The sequence below is a fragment of the Sinocyclocheilus rhinocerous genome, unplaced genomic scaffold (assembly GCF_001515625.1).
Source record: "Sinocyclocheilus rhinocerous isolate Xijiao unplaced genomic scaffold, SAMN03320098_v1.1 scaffold1096, whole genome shotgun sequence".
Taxonomy (NCBI): domain Eukaryota; kingdom Metazoa; phylum Chordata; class Actinopteri; order Cypriniformes; family Cyprinidae; genus Sinocyclocheilus; species Sinocyclocheilus rhinocerous.
Window position 1 is genome coordinate 266,540 of NW_015629514.1, and position 25,728 is coordinate 292,267.

Consider the following 25,728-nt stretch of genomic DNA (forward strand, 5'->3'; position numbering starts at 1 on the left):
TGAATTAAATTTAATTGAATTATGTCAATGTAAAGTCTCCATAAACATGACCGGGCATGTCCGGGGCCCCAATAGTCCTTATCGTTTGACCTGTTAAAATATATATTTTTTTCCCGATCCTGGTAAAATGTACAACATTTTTATATTTTTAGTGATGACTAAAACTAGTGTAAATGTTTTCCTTTGTTTTATATCATGTGCGAACACATAATGGGATGTGAGATGTGCGAACATATAATGGGATATGAGATGGCGCCGACGGTGATGGCTGCCTCCGTGGCGTGCTCCGCAGTTGTTTTTATGTTTTTGTTAGTTTGTCCTGTCTTTAGTTATATCCCTGCAATCAGTTTCACCAGAGACGAATTGCTGGACATTCGGAAGTACACACCACCCGATATTTCACCGGTTTTGATTATTCTGATGTTTTGCTGGACATTGTTGTCGGGGGAGCTGCGGCGCTGATCAAGCGCTTCAGGACGCGCAGACGGGGGAAGCGAGGCGGCGCGCTCGTCAAGCTCAGACAGCGCGGATTCAGAACGCCGTTGCCTAGCATCCATCTGGCAAATCTCCGCTCTCTACCCAACAAAACGGACGAACTTCTTCTGCTCTCCCGGACAAATAAGGATTTTTCAAACTCTGCTGCTCTGGGTTTCACGGAAAATTGGCTGAAAGACGCCATTCCGGACAGCGCGTTGAGTCTGCTGGGCTTTCAGCTGTTTAGAGCAGATCGCGACGCAGAATCAACGGGGAAATCGCGCGGCGGCGGGACATGCTTTTACATCAATGAGAGGTGGTGTACAGATGTAACTGTGTTAAAGAAGATGTGCTGTTCAGATCTAGAAGTGCTCTTCATTAATTGCAAGCCGTTCTACTCGCCGTGGGAGTTTGTTCGTTCATTCTCGTCAGTGTGTACATTCCTCCGCAAGCGCACGTGAGCTCCGCTTTACAGAAACTCGCAGATCTGATCACAGAGACAGAACAACAACACCCGGGCTCTGTTTTAATCATTCTCGGGGACTTTAATAAAGCAAATCTCTCCCGTGAACTGCCAAAATACAGACAGCACATCACATGTCCCACCAGAGACAGTAATATATTGGATCACTGTTACACCACAATAAAGAATGCATATCACTCTGTTCCACGGGCAGCTTTGGGGCTCTCTGATCACTGTTTGGTTCATCTTATACCGACCTACAGGCAGAAACTGAAATCAGCTAAACCTGTATTAAGGACCGTATAAAGATGGACTAATGAAGCAGAGCAGGATTTAAAAGCTTGTTTTGACCTCATTGGAGCGTCTTTGAAGCTGCTGCCACCGATCTGGACGAGCTCACAGAGACTGTATGTAACATCTTATATCAGTTTCTGTGAAGACGTGCATTCCTACCAGGACTCATCTAACTTACAACAATGACAAACCATGGTTCACTGCAAAACTCAGACAGCTCCGTCAGGCCAAAGAAGATGAGCCATGTTGGCCTGCAGATCCAAACGTGGGGGGTTTTGCAGGACGAGGTGTTGATGCAGCTTGGCTGCTTCAGAAAGTCAGTTTTGAGCTCCGCTCTGCATTTTTTCGGTTGCAGATCGAAAGATTAAACATTTCTCTATGAATTATGCACCATACAGGCTGGCAGTCCTAGTTTCTGAGAAAATATTGGAGAATATGTGTTATTACCACAAAGTTGTAGTTAGAAATGGGCGTCTGACCCTGAATTATAGCCAGTTTATAATCGCATTTGTCTTGCGAGGAGTTTATTTTGTCCTTTAGATGTAGTACACATAAGAAGCATGACGAATTTCGGTGTAAATTGTTTGTAAAATCCATCCTTGCAAGAATTGTTTTGTGAACGGGTTACACAGAAATTGGTTCTGCTGGTGTTTGATGCATTAGGCCTGTTGTCAGTGTCATTTGCTCTTTACACAGAGTTTTAGGATGAGAGAAATCAGCACACTTGCTGAAAAAATTCAGTAAAATTTACGGCCAGAATTTTACCGTAAAAAATACAGTAGCAGCATTTTTGGTTTTATGAATTTAATTTAAATTTACATTTAAAAATCGTATTTCATTGATTCATCTGATTGAATGTTATTATACTGAGTTCTGAAGTTCTGAAATCTGTTTTTCACCGTATACAGTAGGGGAACTTACCGTTAACCAGTTAATAGGTTTTTACTGTAGCATTTTTACAGTCTTTTACCGTTAAAATCACGATCATTTTTTACAGTGGGGAACATGTTGCCTTGATGTAGAGGAGCGTGTTTGGCCTGTGTGACCCACTCAGTTTGTGAATAATCAGCAGAAAGAAAAGGAAAACATTCAGTTAAGAAAGAGTGTGAACAGCTGTTTAGATGCAGTCACTGAGACACATGTGTGCATGGATACTGTGAGCTCGGCACATCTGACACCACATTGAACATCTGGCTGCTTCTCTTTTATTGAAACCCAGAAAGAAAGAGTGTTTGAGGATTTTTAAACATTTCAACAATGAAGAAGAAATGTTTAATGGGTTCTCATGAAAACCCTGGACTTTTAAGAATGCCTGGAAATATCAGGGAAATAAAAGCAAACCTAAAAAGTTATAGCAATTTCTATAGTGCATGTAATTGTTTCTAGTATTCAGTATTTCATTTGTTAGAATTGCTTTTTGTGAGTGCAGTATCTATAAAAGATTTTTTTGAACAATCGTCAAAAATAATTTCCAGCAGTCCAGTCATGGAGTTTCATTGGTCACAATTTTTGAGAACCCATGTATTTGTTTGCTTGTTTTTTATATTTTCTATATTTTCTTTTCTATGTTTCTAGTATGTTGGTTAGAATTGCTTTTTGTGAATGCAGTGTCTAAAATTATTTTAAAAAATTTAATTTTGAATAGTCAAAAATTATTTCCAGCAATCCAAAATTGTGATTTCTTTCTTTCTTTCTTTCTTTCTTTCTTTCTTTCATTCTTTTATGGCATTTTATGTATTTATTTATTTATTTAGTGGAAAATTAACAACAAATAATTCCAGCAATCCAGTCATGGAGTTTCATTGGTCACAAAGTTTGGGAAACCAAGATTGTTTGGATTGATTGATTGATTTGTTTATTTATTTATTATTTATTTATTTATTTATGCATTGAGCAGACGCTTTTATCCAAAGCGACTTACAGTGCATTCAGGCTATACATTTTTTATCAGTATAAGTATTTAGTGCATATGATTTTTTTCTAGTATATTGGTTAGAATTATTTTTTGTGAGTGCAGTGTCTATAAAATAATTTAAAAAAATATGTTCCAGCAATTCAGTCATGGAGTTTCATTGGTCAAAAGGTTTGGGAACCCAAGACTGTTCCCTAGTTGTATGTGTAAGTAAATGAGTGTCATTGATCATGTGACTTTGTAGAGACTGACAGATGTTCTTGATGCTCTTTGGATCATCTGAAATCATGCTGGAGAACATGATCATCAGGTTTAGTTCATATAGCTCCAGTGCTGCTGTCATTACAGCAGAAGAGACCAAATACTGACACATTTTCACATTCAGATTCACTTGTCACTCAAAATGGAGATCATCTTCACCAACGCTCTCAGATGTTTGGAGCCGACTGTATAAGCGTGTGTGTGTGTGTGCGCGCATGTGCGAGCGCTGACAAATGGCACATGCAGCTGTTGTCACGCATGTTATTTAGTAATAAAGTCAGGAGCTGAAACTGAACCCAGAGATTCATCCGCCCCCCTCAGATCAGTGAACAAACACACGTGCATGAATGCACACACTCTCACTCTCATTGTTTGTTTATTTATCTTTTAATTCGAATGAAAAAAGGCAGAGTTATTAGCAGCGATAGCAAACACTGATCCACACAAACACATGCAGAGTGAGCAGCGTGTTTGTAATGGGTAGTTTGTTGTTGAGGTTGGTGCTCATTAGCAGCGTGAAACGGCGTTCAGGTGAAAGTGTTGATAAGGTCAGTGACTCATCAGAGTTTATGAGTGGTAATGATGCTCGTCTGAGATTGACTTCAGGAGCCGTGATCTTTCTTTTTCTGACGTTTTCTTTTACACGCTTTCCTGTTATCCAGTCTTCATCTCTGCCTCTTTGAGGGGTTGTGTGAAGATTTTCACTTTATATTATTTGTAGGACTCCTCCAATGCTGCAGATTAGCACTGGTACTATCTATCTATCTATCTTAAACTACATGAGAAATTAGCTGTTTATCAAATATATATATAATTTATATATATATTAAAAAAATTATATTTATTTATTTGTTTAATCTGCTTTTGCTAGATCATTTATAGCATGGACTTCAGGACTGCTTTATGTTATTTACATGTCAAGAATAAATCCAAAATAGAGAGTATATATTGTATCTCTAACTAGTCAAGATTGTGAAAGACTTGTGACATTGTTTGTCAGAAATGTAGTCTGCACTGTTGATTTGAATTGAATAGAATCAATTTAAATGAATGAATCAGAATCATATGCACACAGAGTGTCAGTAATATAGTTTCCTCTTGTCCAGCCACCATCACCAGCTCATCAGAGAATGACGACCGCAGCGGCTCCAGTCTGGAGTGGGGTAAAGAGGGCAGCATAAGGAGCTGCGCTCAACATGTGCGGCCAGACACGTGCTCTCCGGTGGCCGAGGAGGAAGCGTCAGCATCCGGGACAGGGGTACGGAGCATCTCCACTGCTAAGAAGACTTCAGGAGCCACAGGGTCTGAGGGACCCGTCCAGTATCCCATGCAGAACTCGTCCAGTCTGATGATGCCTCGGCCGAACTCAGTGGCAGGTAAGAGCAATCAATGCATTTACCAGCAGAACACAAAGCATCAGGGTCATCCTGTGATTACTGAGGCAGTGACTGACGCTTGACCGCTGGAATGAAGCGGAGCAGAGACTCATGGGAAGACATCGCCACCACTTTAAGAGTGTGTGTATGTGAGATGTAGATTGTGACAGAGCTCATTATCAGGAGGCACATTCTTTCTCCTGTTGCTCCTTAAGGAAGCAGATATGTCGGGCAGCTGTTGAGTGTGTGTGTGTGTGTGTGTGTGTGTTGGTTGTTGGCTGGCTTCTGTCTTTAGCATCAGTTCCACATTCCTCAGACTGGTCCGACTGATCACCTGATCTTTCCCGCTTCTCTGTCAGTCAGATGAATCTCACAAAAACACATTGTATTTCACACTGAAACGGGAAAGAAGCACAAGAGAAAGAAACAAGACATTTTTGACCATTAAGGTTTTGCATTGTGACATTATTTTCATGACAATTAAACACAATTCTTACAAAAATTGGCGTTACTTGTAATGCAAGGAAATCTAATTTTCCTTGCTGTAATTTGATAATGTATTCTTTAAATTGTATATTTCATGGTAGTATTTTTATTCAAAACAACAAAAGGTTGCATAGTTTAATTTAATTTATTTATTTATTGATTTACATATTTAAGTACATATAAAATATAAATATTATGAAATATTTTGAGGTGGTTGTTTTTTAATGTTGATAAGATCTATTAGGCACATTAGATGCACTGAAATAACTACAAAAATTAGAAATTCTATTGAATTTTATTTAAATGTTTGTTCATTATAGGCAGTATTAATTTATATTTACGTGTTGTAGTAATAAGAGTTTGAGGCCGATTTGTCATGAAAATAATGTCACAATTCTCACAAATTGAATGATCCTGGCTGAAATCAATATTTTTTATCTATTATTATTATTCATTTTATTTTGATGTGAAATATTACCTTGAAGTGTTGTTGATGGGTTTCATGATCATGATTTTGAAGATTTGATTTTGTTTGGTGTTTGGGTGAATATGAGGCTTGCATCTCTCTCAGAAGCTGATCGTTGTGATGGACGCTGATGTTTTGAAGTCTGCAGAAGCTGTTGAGGTGTTTGTGAGAGAGATGAATGTGTGTCTGCTTCTGGTTTATTGTGATGTGTGTGTGTAAGTTGTGCAAGGTAAAGTGCAGAAACGCTTCTCATAAAAAGCCGTCAGTCATTAAACTAAGCGAGTTGACATGAAACTAGGGATGCAGGTATCGGGTCCGATACTGAGCTCCTGTGCTTGTACTCGTACTCGTTAAAATGCCCCGATACCAAACGCCGATACCACACAGCATGTGATAAGTGCCGTATTCAGACAAAGAAACACCAACAACAAAACAACAGACAGCAGAATGGTTGTTAGAGATTAAGGATGTCTACGAAATATATGTATGCAATGAATATAATGTTAAAATTCAGTATTAACGCCTGTATAGCTGATGTGAGCGAGCTGATTAACAAAGCACGCTGAGTGAGGCTAAGGGTTGTAGTATTGATAGTTGTGTAAATATTGTCATACTAACAGCTGTCTGAATAATTTTTGGTTGATTGTAATCCATTACATACCTTCCTATCAAAGTTATCTAGCATTATCAAGCTGAAATTGTTCTGACACGGTTTAACTCTGAGTTCTTGTCATATTTTATTACCATTTTCTAAACTATTGCGAATAAACTGTGATAATGTGAGAAAAGTTGAAGGTGTCTGAATAAATTTTGGTTTGACTGTATCTATTTGATAAATTAAGTTAACCAACTAACATTATGCATACTCTTTTTGTTTCTGTACCCAATATTTAAAAAATTTACAAATGTAATAAAAATATCGGTATCGGTACTCGGTATCAGCAAGTACAAAAAAATAAAAGTATCGGATGAGTACTGGAAAAAGTTTTATCGGTGCATCCCTACATTAAACAATAAAAACCCATTGGCACCATAAAGCATGTGCGGTTGTCAAGGTTAGAGTATGTTTTCTTTAGAGTGTGTGTGTGTGTTTGTTCGCATTTTCATTCTGTACACCTGCTTGCTTTTACTCATTTCACACCCTGTTTGGCCTCGGTGAATAAAGCATTAATCTTTACTGAGCGTTTGATAGATCTGTAACTTCACTGCTGTCACAGCTGCTGATGTGGTGTTACCACACACACACACTCAAAATACAGCTACAGATGGGAACCGAGGAACTTTATGATTCTGGTTCCAATTTATATTCTGCTTAATGATTCTAATACTGTAATATCTCCATTAATGATTATTTTAGTCAAAAAAAAAAAAAATTGGTTGCATAATTTATTTTAATTTAATTTAATTTTTTTTAAATTAATTTTAAAGAAGTATTTATTTCTTTAATTTATGTTAAAAAGTAAGCTTTCCTCTAAAAAACATTTTGGTTGCAGAGTTTTTATTTTATTTTATTTTAAGTACATTTACATTTACATTTAGACATTTAGCAGACGCTTTTATCCAAAGTGACTTACAAATGAGGACAATGGAAGCAATCAAAATCAACAAAAGAACAATGATATGCAAGTGCTATAACAAGTCTCAGTTAGCTTAATGCAGTACACGTAGTGTGACATGGACACCTCACCTCTCCAAGATATCTTGAAGGACCTATATGAGAGATAAGACTCAAACCACTGGAGCGTGGTTCCTGAGATGCCCTTTGCCAACAAGGTTGACAGGAGGATCTGGTGGTTAATCGTGTCAAAAGCAGCGGACAGATCCAGCAAGATAAGTATTGAAGATTTGGAATCCGCTCTTGCCAGTCTTAGGGCTTCAACAACTGAGAGCAAGGCAGTCTCGGTTGAATGTCCACTTCTGAAACCAGACTGGTTGCTGTCGAGGAGGTTGTTCTGTGTGAGAAAGGCAGAGACTTGGTTGAACACAGCTCGTTCAAGTGTTTTTGCAATGAAAGGAAGAAGGGAACTTATATTGATAGTACAGATAGTCTGTAGTTCTCTAAAAGAGATGGGTTAAAGGTGGGTTTCTTAAGTAGTGTGGTTATACGAGACTGTCTAAATGCTGAGGGAAAAACACCAGTGTGAAGGGATGTGTTAATCATGTGAGTGAGTGCAGGTACAACTGCAGGATAAATGGCTTGAAGGAGATGAGATGGAATAGGATCAAGTGGACAAGTAGTAGGATGATTAGAAAGGATGAGTTTGGAGACTTCTGGCTCAGAGACTGAAGAGAAGGATGTGAACGAGTGTATGATTGCTGGTAAGATGTGCTTGACAGATTGTGGTGTGGAAAATTGTGCACTGATGGTTAGTACCATCAAGTACCATCAAAGCTCTCCTCTAAAAACAAACAAAAACAAATAAATAAATAAAAAAATAGATTTTGGTTAATTTAATTTAATTTTTAAAAGTACCATCAAAGCTCTCTTCTGAATGTATATCTTGTCAAAAGAACAACCTGTCTGTTGCCATATTGATTTAAGTCTTAAGTTCAACATAATAGTTTTTGGTTCATTTTGAATGAGTGAAGAGCCACTCTGAATGATTCAATCAGTGAATGAATCATTAGATCGATTCAAATGGCACTCAGCATTGATTTATTGTAGATTCAGCGCTGCAGTAAACACTGTCCAAGTACTGTAATATGCCATTCTGGTTGATCTTATGTATAGTCCTCATTCACTCATTCATTCAAATATTTCTTAAACTGACATCCAGTCATTCAACTTCCAAAAGTGCATTCATCTTTGCCATGCTACATTCATTTAGTTGAAAGATAATTTTGCGTAAAATTAAAAATGGACTTTTCAATACCGACCAGATACAATGCTGATTTTGGCGGAAACTCAATTTTTTTGTTTATCGCGTTTTGGAACCAAACTCTTCATATCTTGGTCCATTTTAATCACATTTCTTGTCCTTTTTGGAGTTTGACAGCATCCAGTTTGGAACGACACTATCCATTTTTGTGATCTGTTTCTTTAAGTGTTGTGGAGTAAATGGTGCTGTCAGTGGAGATGCTGCCGCTTTAGTCTTTAGAGTCTGTCTGGGATTCTTGACCTCAGTGAATAATCATTCCATTTAATTTCTGAGACTGAACTTCATTTGTGTCCAGGCAACCGATCCATTTACTGGACAGCTCATTAAGACACACTGGACTCTCTCTCTCTCGCTCTCGTAGAAAACAAAGACCCCATTTTAACCGCTCAGATATTAGAATGAGTCACAAATCTCACCCGTGTCAATCCTGCTGCTGCTGCTGTGCAGCATAAATCTCAGATATGTTGCAGCATGTGCAGTCTGATTGTTTTGCACATGATTTTTCTTCTTACAGATGAGAACTTGAGTTTGTGTGCAAAATGCATCTCTCTAATGTAAAGTTGGTCGATATATTCATATTTCTCTGCTTCTGCTGTCATTTTTGTCTTTCAGCTCAAGCAGATTTGAAGAGAATCTTGCTGTGCAAGTTAGTTAAAATTAATTAAGCTGTCAGCATTTAGTAGCCGTTGACAGGTACCATTTTATTACCTGAATAATAGCACATCTGGTTTGTATCTCCCCCTTGAGACGGATGTTTTTTACCACAAAAATGCATGTTAAGTCCGTTCAGCAGGTTAGTGCACTTGCAGTATATTGCCTAAACATTTCCATTTGCCTTTGTGTGCTTGTGTGGAGTTTGTTTATAGCTTAAGAAAGAGTTTTTAAGCTTCAGTAGCAGAAACAGTTCTGGAGTTGGTAAGTTTGATTCAGTTCTGTGAGTCAGTTCCAAACTGTCCATTTGAACAAATCAATGATTGATTGAAGATCTGCTGTTCGGTTATTGTGATTATTTCTCTGAGCCATTTTAGATCATAAGACTGAAGAATTTCAGGATAATACAGTTTAGTGTCAGTAAGATTTTTAATGTTTTTGAAAGAAGACTCTTCTGCTCACTGAGGCTGCATTTATTTGATCAAAAATGCAGTAAAAACTGTAATATTGTGAAATATTTTTTACAATTCAAAATAAAACTGTTTTCTATGTAAATATATTGTAAGAAGTAATTTATTTCTATGATCAAAGCTGAATTTTCAGCATCATTACTCCAGGCTTCAGTGTCACTTGATCCTTCAGAAATCATTCTAATATATCAATGTTGAAAACAATTTATATTTTTGTGGAAACATTTTTTTTTCAGGATTCCTTGATGAATAGAAAGTTGAAAGAACTCTGAAAGAAGTCTGTTCACTTAGAGAAAAGCCCAAGTTTAATATTTAGCGTCGGGTGTTGTAGAAACCCTGTAACCTCACGTATGAGCAATAGTTATAGTGATTCTCGCTGTTGCAAACAGCGCTAATGAGCTTAAACAGCGAATACACACACCAACTGGCGGTGCTACATGAGTTTAATTAGACTTGTGAAAGCAAAGAGCTCAAGCTAATTAAGCTGATTTGCTATGTAATATGTTGAAAATGAAAAACAAAGTCTTTTACAGGATGAGCACACAGCAGCTGGACATGTAGCCACATGCATCCACATGCAGTCAGATAACGGCGTGCTCTGTGTCGTGTCCGGTCTTGCTAGAAGGTCTTTTGACTCCGTTCGATCGCCCTCTTAATGCCCGTAAGCCTCCAAAATAACAGACATGAATCTATAATTGTATTATCGCACAGCAGGGCACGTCTGCAGAACGTCTCTCCTCACCTTCTGCACGCCAAGTGTGCTTAACGTCTGCAATACAACCACTGAAGCAGCAGACATGATAGCATGCGTGTTCAAAGATTAAAAAACAGTGCTGATGGAAACTAGGAATATTTCGTGCAGATCTTTCCATACATGACAGATGATAGTTTCTTTTAAGCTCAGAAATGTATATAAACACATTCAGGAATGGGAAAAGAAGCATCTAAAATTTCTCCTTTCATGCTTTTTCATCAAGTACTTCTTTAAGGCTGAACCTCTGAGTAAGTTAAGTCAAGGCACATTTATTTATATAGTATGACGCTATAGAGCAGTGTTTCTCAACCCTGGTCCTGAGCGCCCCCCAACACTGCACATTTTGTATGTCTCCCTTATCTGACACCCATTTCAGGTCCTGGAGTTTCTTTTAATGAGCTAATGAGTTGAATCAGGTGTGTTAAGATTCAAATTAAGATTTTGTTTCCTTTGTTTTTGTAAATCGTGGCCAAATTGTACTCATTTCTTTCCTATATTGTGGCCTTGTACCAATTCATTCCCTCGTTTTAGTAAATCATGAGTAAGTAGTACTAATTAGTTCCCTCATTTTAATTAACTGAAAAAAGGAAGTTTTTACAACACTGTTAACTTGCCGGTCAAGACAGATTTCGGAATCAATAATTACTCCCAAATTCCTCACATAACCACATAAATCGTTAGGGAATGATCCATGGCTTTTAACCATATCTTTCTCAAACTGTTTGTTACCGAATATAATAAACTAAGTCTTATCTGCATTTAATTGTAGGAAAATAACATCAATATTTTGCTAATTATAGCAGAAATGTGCTTTTACAGGGAGCCAAGAGAAGTACAGTAGACCAATACTGTACATATTTTAATATCTGCCGACAGAGACGTGGGCGAAAAGAGGCTCCTGGACAACAAGTGTCTCTGCTATGGCGTTTCATTTACACAGAACCAAAGACTGAATCTCAAACGTACTTGATCACTATAGTTTTACTGCCTCACAAGCCCTGCTGTTGCCGTCAGGAAATGTAAATCTAGTGACTCCACCGGTCAAAGCAGCGCCGTGTATCTGATGTACAACACGACTGCATATTGATAGCCCATCTTTTTTTTAAAACCTGAATATCTCTGCATCTGCATGCATGTGTGTGTGTGTGTGTGTTTGAGCTCCAGTGCAAATGGCTGATACCCAGAGAATCATTCCTCAGTGGCAGAGCTAAACCTCGCTGAGAGAGAAATCTAATCAGACCAGCTTTAGCAGCAGACTGGCCCGTGACCAGCTCCACAGATTACGTCCTATTCCCCTGCTTTCGCCGAGTAATCTGCTGTCTGTTTACAGATGAATATGCATAACTCAGATGATGTCATCGCTTGAATATATTCATGGGGTCAGATGAGTGGGCCTTTTGAACCGGATGATGTTAATTAACAGGCTTGATTCATGTTGAGACGCGGGGTCAGATGCTCCTTCACTGCACCGTTGGGATGACGCTAATCGATCTTACAAACACACAGTCAGACCCTCAGGACTCAGTGTTGTGATTCGGCATTATTAATGAGTGATGTTGACAAACGAGCAACACATGGGTGAAGGTTTTGGCTGGTTAGAATTGGCTTTAGTTCAGTAATAGAAACTGGGTGTCTGTAAACGTGCAGAACACCACTATAGACACTTGCAGTGTTGACAGCAATTGGCTTTGCAACACAAGCGTTTAAAAAAACTTCTCCAAATTACAGCCAATGTGACCTTTTATAAGTGAAGATGTTGACGGACAAGCCACTGTCAATCTAAATATCTTTAAAATCACAGACAGAGAGTTAGGTGAGTAAACAAAGGTGAGTGGTGGCACTAAATATGACAAGATGAAGGTGAAAACCACACAAATGCACAGAGCTGTAAAATGACACTCGCTTAAACAAACAAACCGTCAAATGAGATATGCAGAGCACTTCATAAGAAACATCCTGACAGGTTATGATGTGTGTTTTAAAGTGGGAGGGGGAGGCAAAAGATAATGATATTATAAAATAATAAGTGCCACTTTAATGCTGCCCACAAACACACAAATGTGGGAGAAAATCAAAAAAACATTCAGGGTCACATTTCAACCGGAATTCCAAATATAAAACAGTCTATTTTAGGACCATTAAGATTTGTTTGATAAAACAAATAAGGAGAAATGTAATAAATATGAGATGTAATTTCTTTAGCTATGTTGCCCACGTCTACTGAAACTAAAGCAAAATACATACATACATACATAAATAAGTGGCACATACACACCATGCTGGTTTGGTCTGGCCAGAGGAGAACCGGCCCCCCGACTGAGCCTGGTTTCTCCCAAGGTTTTTTTTCTCCATTTCTGTCACCGATGGAGTTTTGGTTCCTTGCCGCTGCCGCCTCTGGCTTACTTAGTTAGGGTCGCTTAATTTCTGACAATTTTATTTGAACTGAACTGAGCTTATGATGACATCACTGAATCAATGATGAACTGACTTTAACTGATAAACGGACTGTTTTCTATTGTCCTCTTGCATTATCAGCACACTATTTCTCTGTTTAACACTGTAAAGATGCTTTGACACAATCTGTATTGTATAAAGCACTATATAAATAAAGGTGACTTGACTTGACATGCTGCCCACAAAAAATAAAAATAAATAAAAATAAATAAAACAGAATTAAAAATAAAAATATATATACCCTAAAAGAATACATCTATTTTAGAATAAAATAAATTTAACACTGTAAAGATGCTTTGACACAATCTGTATTGTATAAAGCACTATATAAATAAAGGTGACTTGACTTGACATGCTGCCCACAAAAAATAAAAATAAATAAAACAGAATTAAAAATAAAAATATATATTTCCTAAAAGAATACATCTATTTTAGAATAAAATAAAATAAATCCAAATTTACCTAATATAAATATTGAGCTAAATATTGATAATTGTCAAAAGGCTGACTTAGTGCAATTAAAGCAGAAGGGGCAGCAGCTCAGTCGAGCTGAACACAAGCAGTCACAGCTGAAGACACCAGTGATTCCAGATGCACCGTCACCAGAGCGAACGCTTCTCTGAATCCTCCAGGTGTCAGGAAAGAGGAAAGTCATTTCCTGGGACAGGAGCCAGAGCCACAGAGTGAGACATTTACCCACAAACCCAACCCAAAAACAGCACCTGGAGTCCAGCATGAGAAGCACTTGAGCACCGTTAACAACTGAACTGAGACAAAACTTTAAATTCAGTCATTTAAATGCTCAATACACTTGAGCTGCAGGGATGTTGAACTGTAATTTTCATTTGAATGTAAGCAAGTAGAGTTAAAATAAAAGTAAATTAGTAGTTTTTAAAAAATACATTTCATTTATCAGAATGAATTATGAATTTATAAACTATATATATATAAAATCAATTATTTATTTATTATGAATGTTATAATCATAATTATATTATAATTATATATATACAGATTTATTTATATATATATTGCTATTTATCTTTACATGCATATATTATATATAACTAAATTATTTTTATTTTTTATAAATATAAGTATATTTTAAATGTATGTATACACACAAATATATGTATAAAATATAATTTTATTATTGTATAATTAATAACTATACCTATATATATATAAATAAATAATACATAATAAATAATAAACATACAGAGCTGTTATTTTGGCAAATTGTTTTGACTGTGCTGAAAAATACTTTAGAAAAATAAGTTAAGTTGTTTGTTACTTGTGTTGGACTAAGACAATTCCTCTGTTGTGTGACCGTGTTGAATTTCTTTCAATTGTAATTCTGTAAATTCCTCTTCTCGTCATTCCAATTCAACATCCTATGCGACGTGACCAGTTAAATTCAAATCCACACTCATGGATTGAACAGGAGCCAGTTGTTGAGTGGTGAATTGTGGCCAGCGCATGTGTCTCTGCCGAGTCTCCCAAGACCACAGTGCAAAGAAGAGGAACGGCAGAATTTCATCTCTCGCCGAAACACCATCTGCTCCATCTTCTGAGACAGAGAAGAGAGTGTAAAAGTGAAAGAGAGGGGCAGAAATGAAAGGACATAGATGTTTCCTACTGTGAGGCCTGTGAGGAGAAAGAGAGAAGGGTTTGATATCTGCAAACCCTCCGCCGCCGCACTGATTTACACTGACACCTGCGGCTCGCTCAGTTGAGCTTTAAAAGACAATTCAGATTCAGTAATATCATCACACTATTTAATGCACAGGCACTTCACTGGATTCATTTCTTCACTCGTTCTAGCTCCAGAAAGAAATAGCTCACATGACTTTTTAATTTGTTCCCTCGTTTAGTAACTTGTGGCCGTGTTGCAGTAATTCTTTCCCTAGTTTTGATTTAAGGAAATTGTCCAAACTGAAAACTATTCTCTCAAACAAGGACTTGGAGACTGTCATACATGCTTTTATTTCAACGTGGTTGGATTATTGTAATGCCTTATATTTAGGAATTAGTGAATGTCTGGTTATGCGTCTTCAGTGTGTTCAGAATGCTGCAGCGAGACTTTTAACTAACACTAGAAAGCGGGATCATACAACACCTGTGTTGGTATCTTTGCACTGGCTACCTGTAAAATATCGAATACATTTCAAGGTATTAATGTTTGAGTATAAAGCTCTGCATGATCAGGCTCCTGACTGAGTGTATACAGGATATGTTAACCCCCCTTACCAATGGCATGTTATTATCTATAAAATCCTGTCAAGCATGGACAATTTTAAAAAGGACTTAAAGATTTACTTGTTTTACCAGGCTTCCGGCATTTGATTGGTCGGACAATTGTGAATGATTTGTCTTATTGTTCTATGTTTTTTGCTGTTGTGTTTTAATATTCTATGTTTTTTAGATTTAATGCTACTTGTGTACAGCACTTTGGTCCATTTTTATGGTTTTGAAAGTGCTTTATAAATAAAATTTAGCTGAGTTGAGTATTATTTCAAAAAGGTAACGGTGCTTTTTCCACAAGGCTTGTGCACCATCCAGAACTGAACTGGGAATTGTTTTAATCAATTTAATGCATCCTTGTTCATTTGTAGTCGTTTTGAATTTGAGCATTTTTCTTGTATTATTTCTGAACATATGACATGTTTAAGACAAGTTTGTACAACATTTGCCTTCATATTTCATGCATCTTTTCTGCAAATATATTTAACAAGTGATTTTGTTTTACATTTACACCATGTTGACACCTTCATGTGTGGTGAACTTGGAATAGAAATTTCTTTAACTAGATGGTTAATAAAGAAAATGTGTCTTGAAATCGACTAGTTAAATGTCAAAAAAAAAAGAAAAATCAATCAATCGAAATCTTGAATTGGTCAAACATTCTTAAAACATTTTTTTTGTCATATTGCCTAGCCCTAGTCTGTAGTATTGCGTGTGACACAGTGAGGTTGTTTAAAGCTGAAAGTGAATGAGAAATGCAGCAGGGGCGCAGCTGATTTGCTCGTTCACTCACTCGCTCTGCTTCTCCCTCCATCACCCGTCTCCCTCCTGGCCAAACTCTCCTTCAGCTCTGTTTTATTAGCTTTCTATCTTTTTCTCTGGGAGGATCATAGATTATTTCTCCTCCGGCTGCCCGCTACAAACTGCAATCAGCCGCTGTGTAGGAGAGGAGAGATAGAGAGACCTCTTCCTCCTCCTCCGTTTCATCTCTCTCCTTTTTTCCGTCCACTCTTTCATTGGGATTGCAGAGTGGAGCGCTGCGGTTGTGATTTTCTCTGATGCTTTGTGGATGTGTTCAGCGATGCGGTGAAGCCGGTGAGAGAGACTCGGTCTGCGGTGCCGTTCACCAGTTGAATGCGAATGAAAGAGCGGTGGGTGAACATGGAGGTGCCCTGAGGAGAGAGAGAGGGAAGCAGAGGTTTGCAGAGCTGCATCTGTCTTTGCCTGAAGAACGCGTCAGTCTGGGAGTATCGAGAGCTTCGGTGCGAGTGTGAAAAGTAGTTTCAGAGCAAACAGGTTGCTGGTGCAATGACATGCTCCTGACACACAGCTTGAAAAAAGTGAAATATTGCAGGATTTGGCTTTTGCATTTTTTGAGTTTTTCACTTCTCTTTGATTTAAATGGGTTGTGTTGCTTTTGAAATGTCTCTAATTGTTCGGTCTGTGTGTGTGTGTGTGTGTGTGTGTGTGTGTGTTTGCTCAGTGACCTGGTTCTGTTCCCCATTCATTCTTTACTGTGGTTATTACGGTCGCTGCTGGTGTTTTGCATTCGGGATGATTTCATCTTTCTCTCTCCACGGTTCTACGTTTATGGTCAATGCGACCGCTGCGCATTGAAACGTGGAACCGTTTATGCATTTAAATAGCAGAGCCAGTGATTTCACTACTTAACTAAAACTATAACTAAAACTATTAAAAATAGTTTCAAATCTCAATTACCAAAAAAAAGATTTTTGGCTATTGAAATAATGCTGAAATAAAATAAAATTATATTAGATGGAAAAAAAACTTAAATGAAAATTAGAAATATTGCCTTGGCAACTGAAATTGTTTAAATTGAAGTACTAAAATTACTAAAACTGATACTGAATTTAAATAAATTAAATATAGAATTAATTCTATATTTAGAATTAGGACTAAATATAGAATTTTTTTTAAAAGAAAAAGAAAAAACATAATACCTGTTTGGAAACAGTAATTATTGCAATTCAGTTTAGTGTCACTGGTCACTAGTGACCGTGATTTCACTGCTTGTTATTGTTAACTAGAACTAAAACTATTAAAACGTTTTCAAATCTCAATTACTGAAAAAAATATTTTTATAATGTTTTTATATTATATAAGATAAAAATGAAAAATATACCAACATTAAAAAATGGCCTTGGCAACTAACTAAAACAGTTTAAGTACTAAAATTACTAAAACTGAAATAAAAATAGAAATATTTACAAAAAAAAAAAGCCCACAACAAAATCATTAAAACTTAATGAAACTCAAGCTGATGTGTGTTCTGCAGGAGCCGCTGCGTGTGTGTCGGTGTTGAGCTGTTATTCTGACCTTGTTGAATGTTCTGATAAATAATGAGGAACATCAGAGGTTTGATAGATCGTAAATTTTTCTCATTTTCTAATTGAGTATGTTTTAAAATATAATTTATTCCTGTAATCAAAGCTGAATTTTCAGCATCATTACTCCAGTCTTCAGTGTCGATTATTCTTCAAGAAACGTTTATCAATGTTGAAAACATTTGTGTGCTTCATATTTTTGCAAAAACCGAGAAAGGAAAAAATGAAATCGCATCATATGACCCCTTTAAAGCATCCTTGCTGAATAACATAATTTTATGAAAAAAAAATCTTACCGACTCCAAACTTTTGAACTGTAGTGTACTTCAGTCTCAACTGAACAATAAAAACAAATAACAAATAAATAGTATACAATTCTTGAAAAAAAAAATCTTTAGTTCATATTTGATTTTTCTGAGGCATGTTATCAACTGTGTGATACATATGTGCATTTACTTTTTAATTGCAAGAAACATTAAACTGCATGTTCAAATATAGATTTTTATGCATAGTTGAGAGAAAAATGTCTTTGATGCTTGTATATTCATAAAAAATCATTCCAGTATATATTTATTTAAAATTCCCTCTTTTAAATAAATGTAAAAAAAAAAAAAAAAGTATTTTAAATAGTTAAAACAGGGTTTCTATCCATGATTGTAGCTTATCCTAGACAGTCTGACATGTTTGTGTATTGATATTTGACTCGTCTCAGTAGAATCACAGCAGCTGGTGATATTCGTGCTCATGTGGATTTTCATCTGTCACATGTCCAGGTGGGGAGCCGAGTTCAGATCTGCCCCTGAGTCAGCCGCCTCAGCCGACCCCTCCACCCAGCACCACCAACACCCTGCGATCCAGCAGCTGTCCCAGCACACCTGAGCTGCAGCAGCGCCGCGAGGAGGCCGTCAAGCGCCTGGCTGCCAAGGTACATGCACACACTTTTCATGATGCTTTTGTTGATACAAAAGTACAAATTTGCTCAGCCTCAGGCCATCCAAGATTAGGATGAGTTTGTTTCTTCATCAGATTTGGAGAAATGTAGCATTTCATCACTTGCTCACCAATGGATGCTGTGCAGTGAATGGGTGCCGTCAGAATGAGAGTCCAAACAGCTGATAAAAACATCACAATAATCCACAAGTAATCCACAGCACTCCAGTCCATCAGTTAACATCTGGAGAAGACAAAAGCTGTGTGTTTGTGAGAAACAAATCTATCATTAAAGCATTTTAACTGTAAACCGTTGCTTCCGGCCAAAATATGAGTCCATAATCCATAATAACGCTTGCTCCAGTGTAAAAGTCCATCTCCTGTTGTCTCTTACATCAAAATCCACACACATATTTGTTCAGAACCATTTTGGACTGTTTTGGCTTGTAAACGGTTCTTGATCTGTGCAGATTTTTCTCCTGATTCAGACGAGACAACTTTGTCACTGGAGAAGGTAATATATTATGGATTATGGACTCATATTTTAGCCGGAAGCATTGGTTTGAAGTTAAAATGCTTTAATGATGGGGTTTGTTACAAACATGCAGTTTTCACTTCACAAGATGCTAATTGATGGACTGGAGTGGTGTGGATTACTTGTCTTGTGACTCCTGAGTATGAAAGTGTTTTAATAACATCGCTCTGTTTAAACTTGAGTAGAATAAACAGTGTTAGGGTAGATAAGTTTGATTCATTGCAGTGAATCACTTCACACTGTCCCATTTTAATGAATCGATTCAGTCAGAATTCAATGATTCATTTGCATTATCACTCACACTGCGTGGCATTTATTTTGTGTATTTAAATGTTTTAGTAAAAATATCTGATTGTGAATATTGTTGCTTATGACTGTGAATTATTATGTTGGTGCATATAAATGAAAATGATTAAATATCATTCTTTCATGCATTCATTTAGTGAGAAACAGTTTGGAATGCATGCCTTGACTTCAACCCAGCCATGCTATAATTTCTTACATTTTCTAGAAAGTGAGCTTTATGCTGAGTGAATGTTGGCGGATCTCATGAAGCTTGTGTTTCACGGCTAATAAATGCACATTTACCCACATCAACCGAAACAAAGCCTGAAATCCAGTCCATGTTGATCTGACACATTCCAGCATTGATTGTTGATTAGTAGATAAACTGTGTGGAAGCTGGACAGAATCCTCCCGCAGAAGCTGTGAGATGCTAATTGATGGACAGGAGTGGTGTGGATTACTTGTCTTGTGACTCCTGAGTATGAAAGTGTTTTAATAACATCGCTCTGTTTAGACTTGAGTAGAATAAACAGTGTTAGGGTAGATAAGTTTGATTCATTGCAGTGAATCACTTCACACTGTCCCATTTTAATGAATCGATTCAGTCAGAATTCAATGATTCATTTGCATTATCACTCACACTGCGTGGCATTTATTTTGTGTATTTAAATGTTTTAGTAAAAATATCTGATTGTGAATATTGTTGCTTATGACTGTGAAGTATTATGTTGGTGCATATAAATGAAAATGATTAAATATCATTCTTTCATGCATTCATTTAGTGAGAAACAGTTTGGAATGCATGCCTTGACTTCAACCCAGCCATGCTATAATTTCTTACATTTTCTAGAAAGTGAGCTTTATGCTGAGTGAATGTTGGCGGATCTCATGAAGCTTGTGTTTCACGGCTAATACATGCACATTTACCCACATCAACCGAAACAAAGCCTGAAATCCAGTCCATGTTGATCTGACACATTCCAGCATTGATTGTTGATTAGTAGATAAACTGTGTGGAAGCTGGACAGAATCCTCCCGCAGAAGCTGTGTCTGGTTTTAGCTTCCTGTACGTATGGAGCATTTCACAGTCGTGAATCTCTCAGCTGCGATCCTAATGAAACTGCACAGGTGTGCTGCAGCCCAATCACAGGTGCAGGGTCACGACCTCTGCCTGATCTACAGTGCTGATAGTATGTAAGATGTGTATGTTGATTATTTCTTTGATTACCTGGGTTTTTCATATTTTGCCTTTTTCTCTCGTTCAGTCGTGTGCAGTTGTATTTGCCAGAGGTCAAAATGAATTATAGTTCATTTTAAACCTAAATTTAACATCAATGAATATTATTGTGTTTTAAATTATCGTGCTTCCTTTGTGACGGGAGATGGAATAAAAGTCAATTTAATGTTTTTGAGAGCTTCTCAAAGTAAACCAGGCGCTTAAATCCATCTATTTGTATGTATATTTTGCATGCAACATATTGTTTAATGAGAATACTTTTACAGATAAATTTGAATTGCTTTCTAAAATGCTTTTTCACATCGTCACATTTATTTATATAGTGCTTTTCACAATACACATTTTCAAAGCAGTTTAACAGAAATTCATGATGTTAATATTTAAAATATCTTAATATATTCATATCTTATAGTTGGATTTAGCAGATTACATGCAGCTGGATGATAATATTCTTCCCAATGTGGACTAAAACAGATACAGTAAATCCAATTTTGGTAACGCCTTATTTTAAGGACCAATTCTCACTATTAACTAGCATATTGGCTGTTTATTAGTATTTATAAAGCACATATTAATGCTTATTCTGCATGACCGTATTTTAGATCCCTTAATCCTACCCAATACCTAAACTTAACTACCTTAGTAATTATTAATAAAGTGTGACCCCAATTTTATATTTTGGCCTGCAGAATTGTGCAGTCACAACATCTATCAGCAGGGACTAACTAGACCATGTTAACCGGCCAAACTTTCACCCTTTGGTTTAATTTGCATGCAAACTCTGACATATGCTCACTTACTGTTATGACAAGCACAATTTTGGCCATTTTCTTTGTGTAAAAACGTTTTGCAAAATAGAGATGTTTACATCATAACAAGGTAACAGTTATATACTTGCAAAAATGTCTTAAGCAATCTCTTGTCTGCGCTTGACATTGCAAACTGACCACTTATATAAATGCAAAACTATATTATTGAGACCTTCGTTCAGGCATTTAAAGGGGTCATATGATGCTGCTAAAAAGAACATTATTTTGTGTATTTGGTGTAATGAAATGTGTTTATGCGATTTAAGGTAAAAAAACCACATTATTTTCCACATACTGTGCATTATTGTTTCTCCTCTATGCCCCACCTTTCTGAAACGCATCGATTTTTACAAAGCTCATCGGTCTAAAAATTCCAAGACGAAAACCGCTGCTGAGCAAAAAGAACAAAGGCTCGTCTCAGTTTTGCCAGAAAACATCTTGATGATCCCCAAGACTTTTGGGAAAATACTCTGTGGACTGACGAGACAAAAGTTGAACTTTTTGGAAGGTGTGTGTCCCATTACGTCTGGCGTAAAAGTAACACTGCATTTCAGAAAAAGAACATCATACCAACAGTAAAATATGGTGGTGGTAGTGTGATGGTCTGGGGCTGTTTTGCTGCTTCAGGACCTGGAAGACTTGCTGTGATAAATGGAACCATGAATTCTGCTGTTTACCAAAAAATCCTGAAGGAGAATGTCCGGCCATCTGTTCGTGACCTCAAGCTGAAGTGAACTTGGGTTCTGCAGCAGGACAATGATCCAAACACACCAGCAAGTCCACCTCTGAATGGCTGAAGAAAAGCAAAATGAAGACTTTGGAGTGGCCTAGTCAAAGTCCTGACCTGAATCCTATTGAGATGCTGTGGCATGACCTTAAAAAGGCGGTTTATGCTCGAAAACCCTCCAATGTGGCTGATTTACAACAATTCTGCATAGATGAGTGGACCAAAATTCCTCCACAGCGCTGTAACAGACTCATTGCAAGTTATCGCAAACGCTTGATTGCAGTTGTTGCTGCTAAGGGTGGCCCAACCAGTTATTAGGTTTAGGGGGCAAACACTTTTTCACACAGGGCCATGTAGTTTTGGATTTTGTTTTCCCTTAATAATAAAAACCTTCATTTAAAAACAGCATGTTGTGTTCACTTGTGTTATCTTTTACTAATATTTAAATTTGTTTGATGATCTGAAACATTAAAGTGTGACAAACATGCAAAAAAATAAGAAATCAGGAAGGGGGCCAACACTTTTTCACACCACTGTAAATTGCTCTTATGCTTTGGAGAGTTTGTGCTGAATGCTTTATTTGTCATTAGCAGTGACTCATTCTGTGTCCTCAGATGATTTCAGATCTGTTTTGTTCATAGACATAGGTTTTATGCAACTCCAAAGTGACCAAAGTTTCTCCGTGCACATTGCAAAGACCAGACTAACTGGTAATTAAATAATTTTTTCAATTGGTTTTTTGCTTTCAGATAGATTTGGAGATTTGTTTCTTTGCAGATGGCCTCAGACAGACATGCAGCTTGTTTTGTCTTGTATGAAGAGCACATGCAGTAATGCTGCTAATGGACTGTGATGAATATGTGCTGATGTCACAGTTTTAATGGAGGACCCATGATGCAGTCTGATGATCTGTTTTCCCTCAGACTGACATGTTTATGGTGGAGGATGCAGAATCAGTTGCTTTGTGTCTTTGTGTTTCAGGTCTCATTTACACTGTTAACCGGTTCAGCTTTTTATCACAGACTTCTGGCACAGATTCGTGCAAAGAGCAACAAAAGTGTTGAGATCTGATTGACTGCACACCAGCGTTGAGCACCATTCAGAACTGAATTAACATAGATACATTTTCAAGTCTCTTCTGCTCACCAAGGCTGCATTTATTTGATCAAAAATACAGTAAAACCAATTGTATTGTGAAAAATCATTACAATTTAAAACAACTGTTTTCTGTTTGAATATATTTTTAAATGTAATTTATTCCCGTGATCAAAGCTGAATTTTCAGCATCATTACTCCAGTCTTCAGTGTCACATGATCTTCAGAAATCATTCTAATATACTGATTTGCTGCTCAAGAAGCATTTCTGATTATTATCAATGTTGAAAACAGTTGTGCTGCTTAATATTTTTGTGGAAACTATGACACTTTTATTTTATTCAAGATTCTTTGATAAATATAAAGTACAAAAGACCAGCATTTATTTGAAATAGAAATATTTTGTAACATTATAAATGTCTTTACTCTCACTTTTGACCAATTTAATGCGTCCTTGCTGAATATAAGTATTAATTTATTTCAAAAACTCACTGATCCCAAACCTTTCAATGATAGTGTATATAAACTTGTATTTAGTTGAAATTAACTTGTGGAAGACACTTAATATCCCATGATGCATTACCTGTGCTGAATTTCAGTACAGTAATTCCTCTTCCCGTCATTACAGTTCAAATACCAGTTAAATTTATTGTTTTGTGGCAAATTCAGTCCAAATTTACACTCATGAATTCAAAGGACGCCAATTCTTCAATTCCCACTGGACAGATCCGAGCAGATTTATTTACTCATCTGTTCATCATGTGGGCCAGTTGATTGAAAAGAATCATGAATATGTAAAAATATCATATCTGTGCAGCAAGGTCCTGCAGTGTGAATGCAGTCTTAGGTTCCTCATTAGTGTTCGTTGTGTGAAGCGAGAGAATCCCGGCGATGCCGTCTTGTGTTTCTTAGGATGTGTGTTGCTTCAATATGTCTGATTCTGCTTTTGAAGTTCATAGAGGAGGGACTGGAGCGATGCCAGCGCTGTTGTTTGGAACGGTGTGTTTCAGCCTTTTGAAATGCAGAGCACTGAAGTTGAGATGCCATGAACCCAAAGACCCGCTTTCTTCTTCTCAGTGTTGCTGAACTCAGTGGCTGCTGAAGTCACGATCTCTGCATTAAATCTCTGAATATCTAAACTAGTACTGGTGCTGGGACCTCCTCTATATTGATCCAGCTTTTTGAAAGTCATGATTGTTTTGTGAAACATTCCTCATGCAGTCTTAATGGTGCGTTCACACCAAACATTATGCATATGAGCAACAAGATTTATTGCCAAGGGCTTTGGTTATAAGTAATACAAAAATAACAGATAATAATAAATTTAAACTGTTAAAATATACGTCATACTTAATTTTACAACAATTGCTACATTTTCCTATTTTTTTTTAAATTTTATTTATTTTATTTTGCATTTGGCAGATGCATGTATCCAAAGAAACATGCATTACGCTCAAGTTATACATACTGAAAGTTTTTGCATTCCTTGGGACTCGAACCCATGACCTCTACTGATACTCTACCATTTGAGCAAATTTTATTTTATTTCATTTTCCTAATTTTTTTTTCTTCAATAATAAAAACATGAAGGTTGTATTCTATGTACAAATCCTGTTTTTCAAATCTATTATTCATAATTTATTTTATTTTTATTTTCCTGCAACAATAAAAACATGAATTTTGTATTTTATGTAGAACTTGAACCAAGAGTGTAGATCCTCTATTATTTTTTTATTTATTATTCATTTATTTTATTTTATTTTATTCTGCAACAATAAAAAGTTTGTTTGTATTCTATATATGAACTTGAACCAAGAATGAAAAATATATTTACATTTATTTATTTTTATTATTATATGTATGTTTTTTTTATGAAAACACTCACAAATATATGACATAAGATGAGGGCGAATTAAGAGGTTAAACATCCATTCATCTGATTAAGCACCTTTTAGTTATTCAGATGAATGGATGCTGACAGTTTGGTGTTACCTATTTTAGTATATGCAACATGTACAATATTATGAATTTGATAGATCTATGTCATCCCAGGTAAAGGTACACATTATTTTAGAAAGACACTCTGATAAACAGACTATTTCAATGCTGACGGGAGATTCTCGAGTGATATCAGACAGGCTGTGTACAGAGACATAGTACAAGCGCAGTGCTTTGGATTTCAGTCGAGCTCCATGCATCTCCATCTTAATCGGCCGAGCTGTCCTCTGTCAAACACAGTGTGAGCTAAATGATGTATCAACCATGTTTCCCGGGGGACCTGCCGTCCCTCGCTTGTTACCATGGCAACAGGTGAGCAGGGTGGTCATTTGGTCGCATTTAAAGAGAATTGCAGCCACGTGGACGCTGAGGCTCAGGGACGGCAAGCGCACAGCAGACAGCGGCAAATTACACATCCACGGATAAGACAAAAGCACTTAATTAGAGGCTCATCACTAATCAGTTTACAGCGTAATGCTACATTTTTAACAAATGAGTGTGTGGCATTTTGCAAATGAAATTGGGTGTATTCCAATCAATCCCTGCATGCATCAGTCACGTAAGCGCAGGCTGATTAGTAAAG

At 36.9% G+C, this 25,728-nt stretch overlaps 1 protein-coding gene across 1 annotated transcript in view; it reads left to right on the plus strand.

Annotated features, from left to right (window-relative positions):
* Window positions 1–25,728, plus strand: part of LOC107739047 (protein TANC1-like) — a gene marked incomplete at its 3' end in the record, with an annotated part of 173,052 nt that overhangs the window by 125,995 nt on the left and 21,329 nt on the right. Inside the window, exons 7-10 of the mRNA XM_016551016.1 lie at window positions 4,511–4,848; window positions 5,838–5,897; window positions 16,264–16,446; window positions 18,284–18,454. Of these exons, the coding sequence (XP_016406502.1) occupies window positions 4,511–4,848; window positions 5,838–5,897; window positions 16,264–16,446; window positions 18,284–18,454 (752 nt within the window). The remainder of the gene's footprint in view (window positions 1–4,510; window positions 4,849–5,837; window positions 5,898–16,263; window positions 16,447–18,283; window positions 18,455–25,728) is intronic.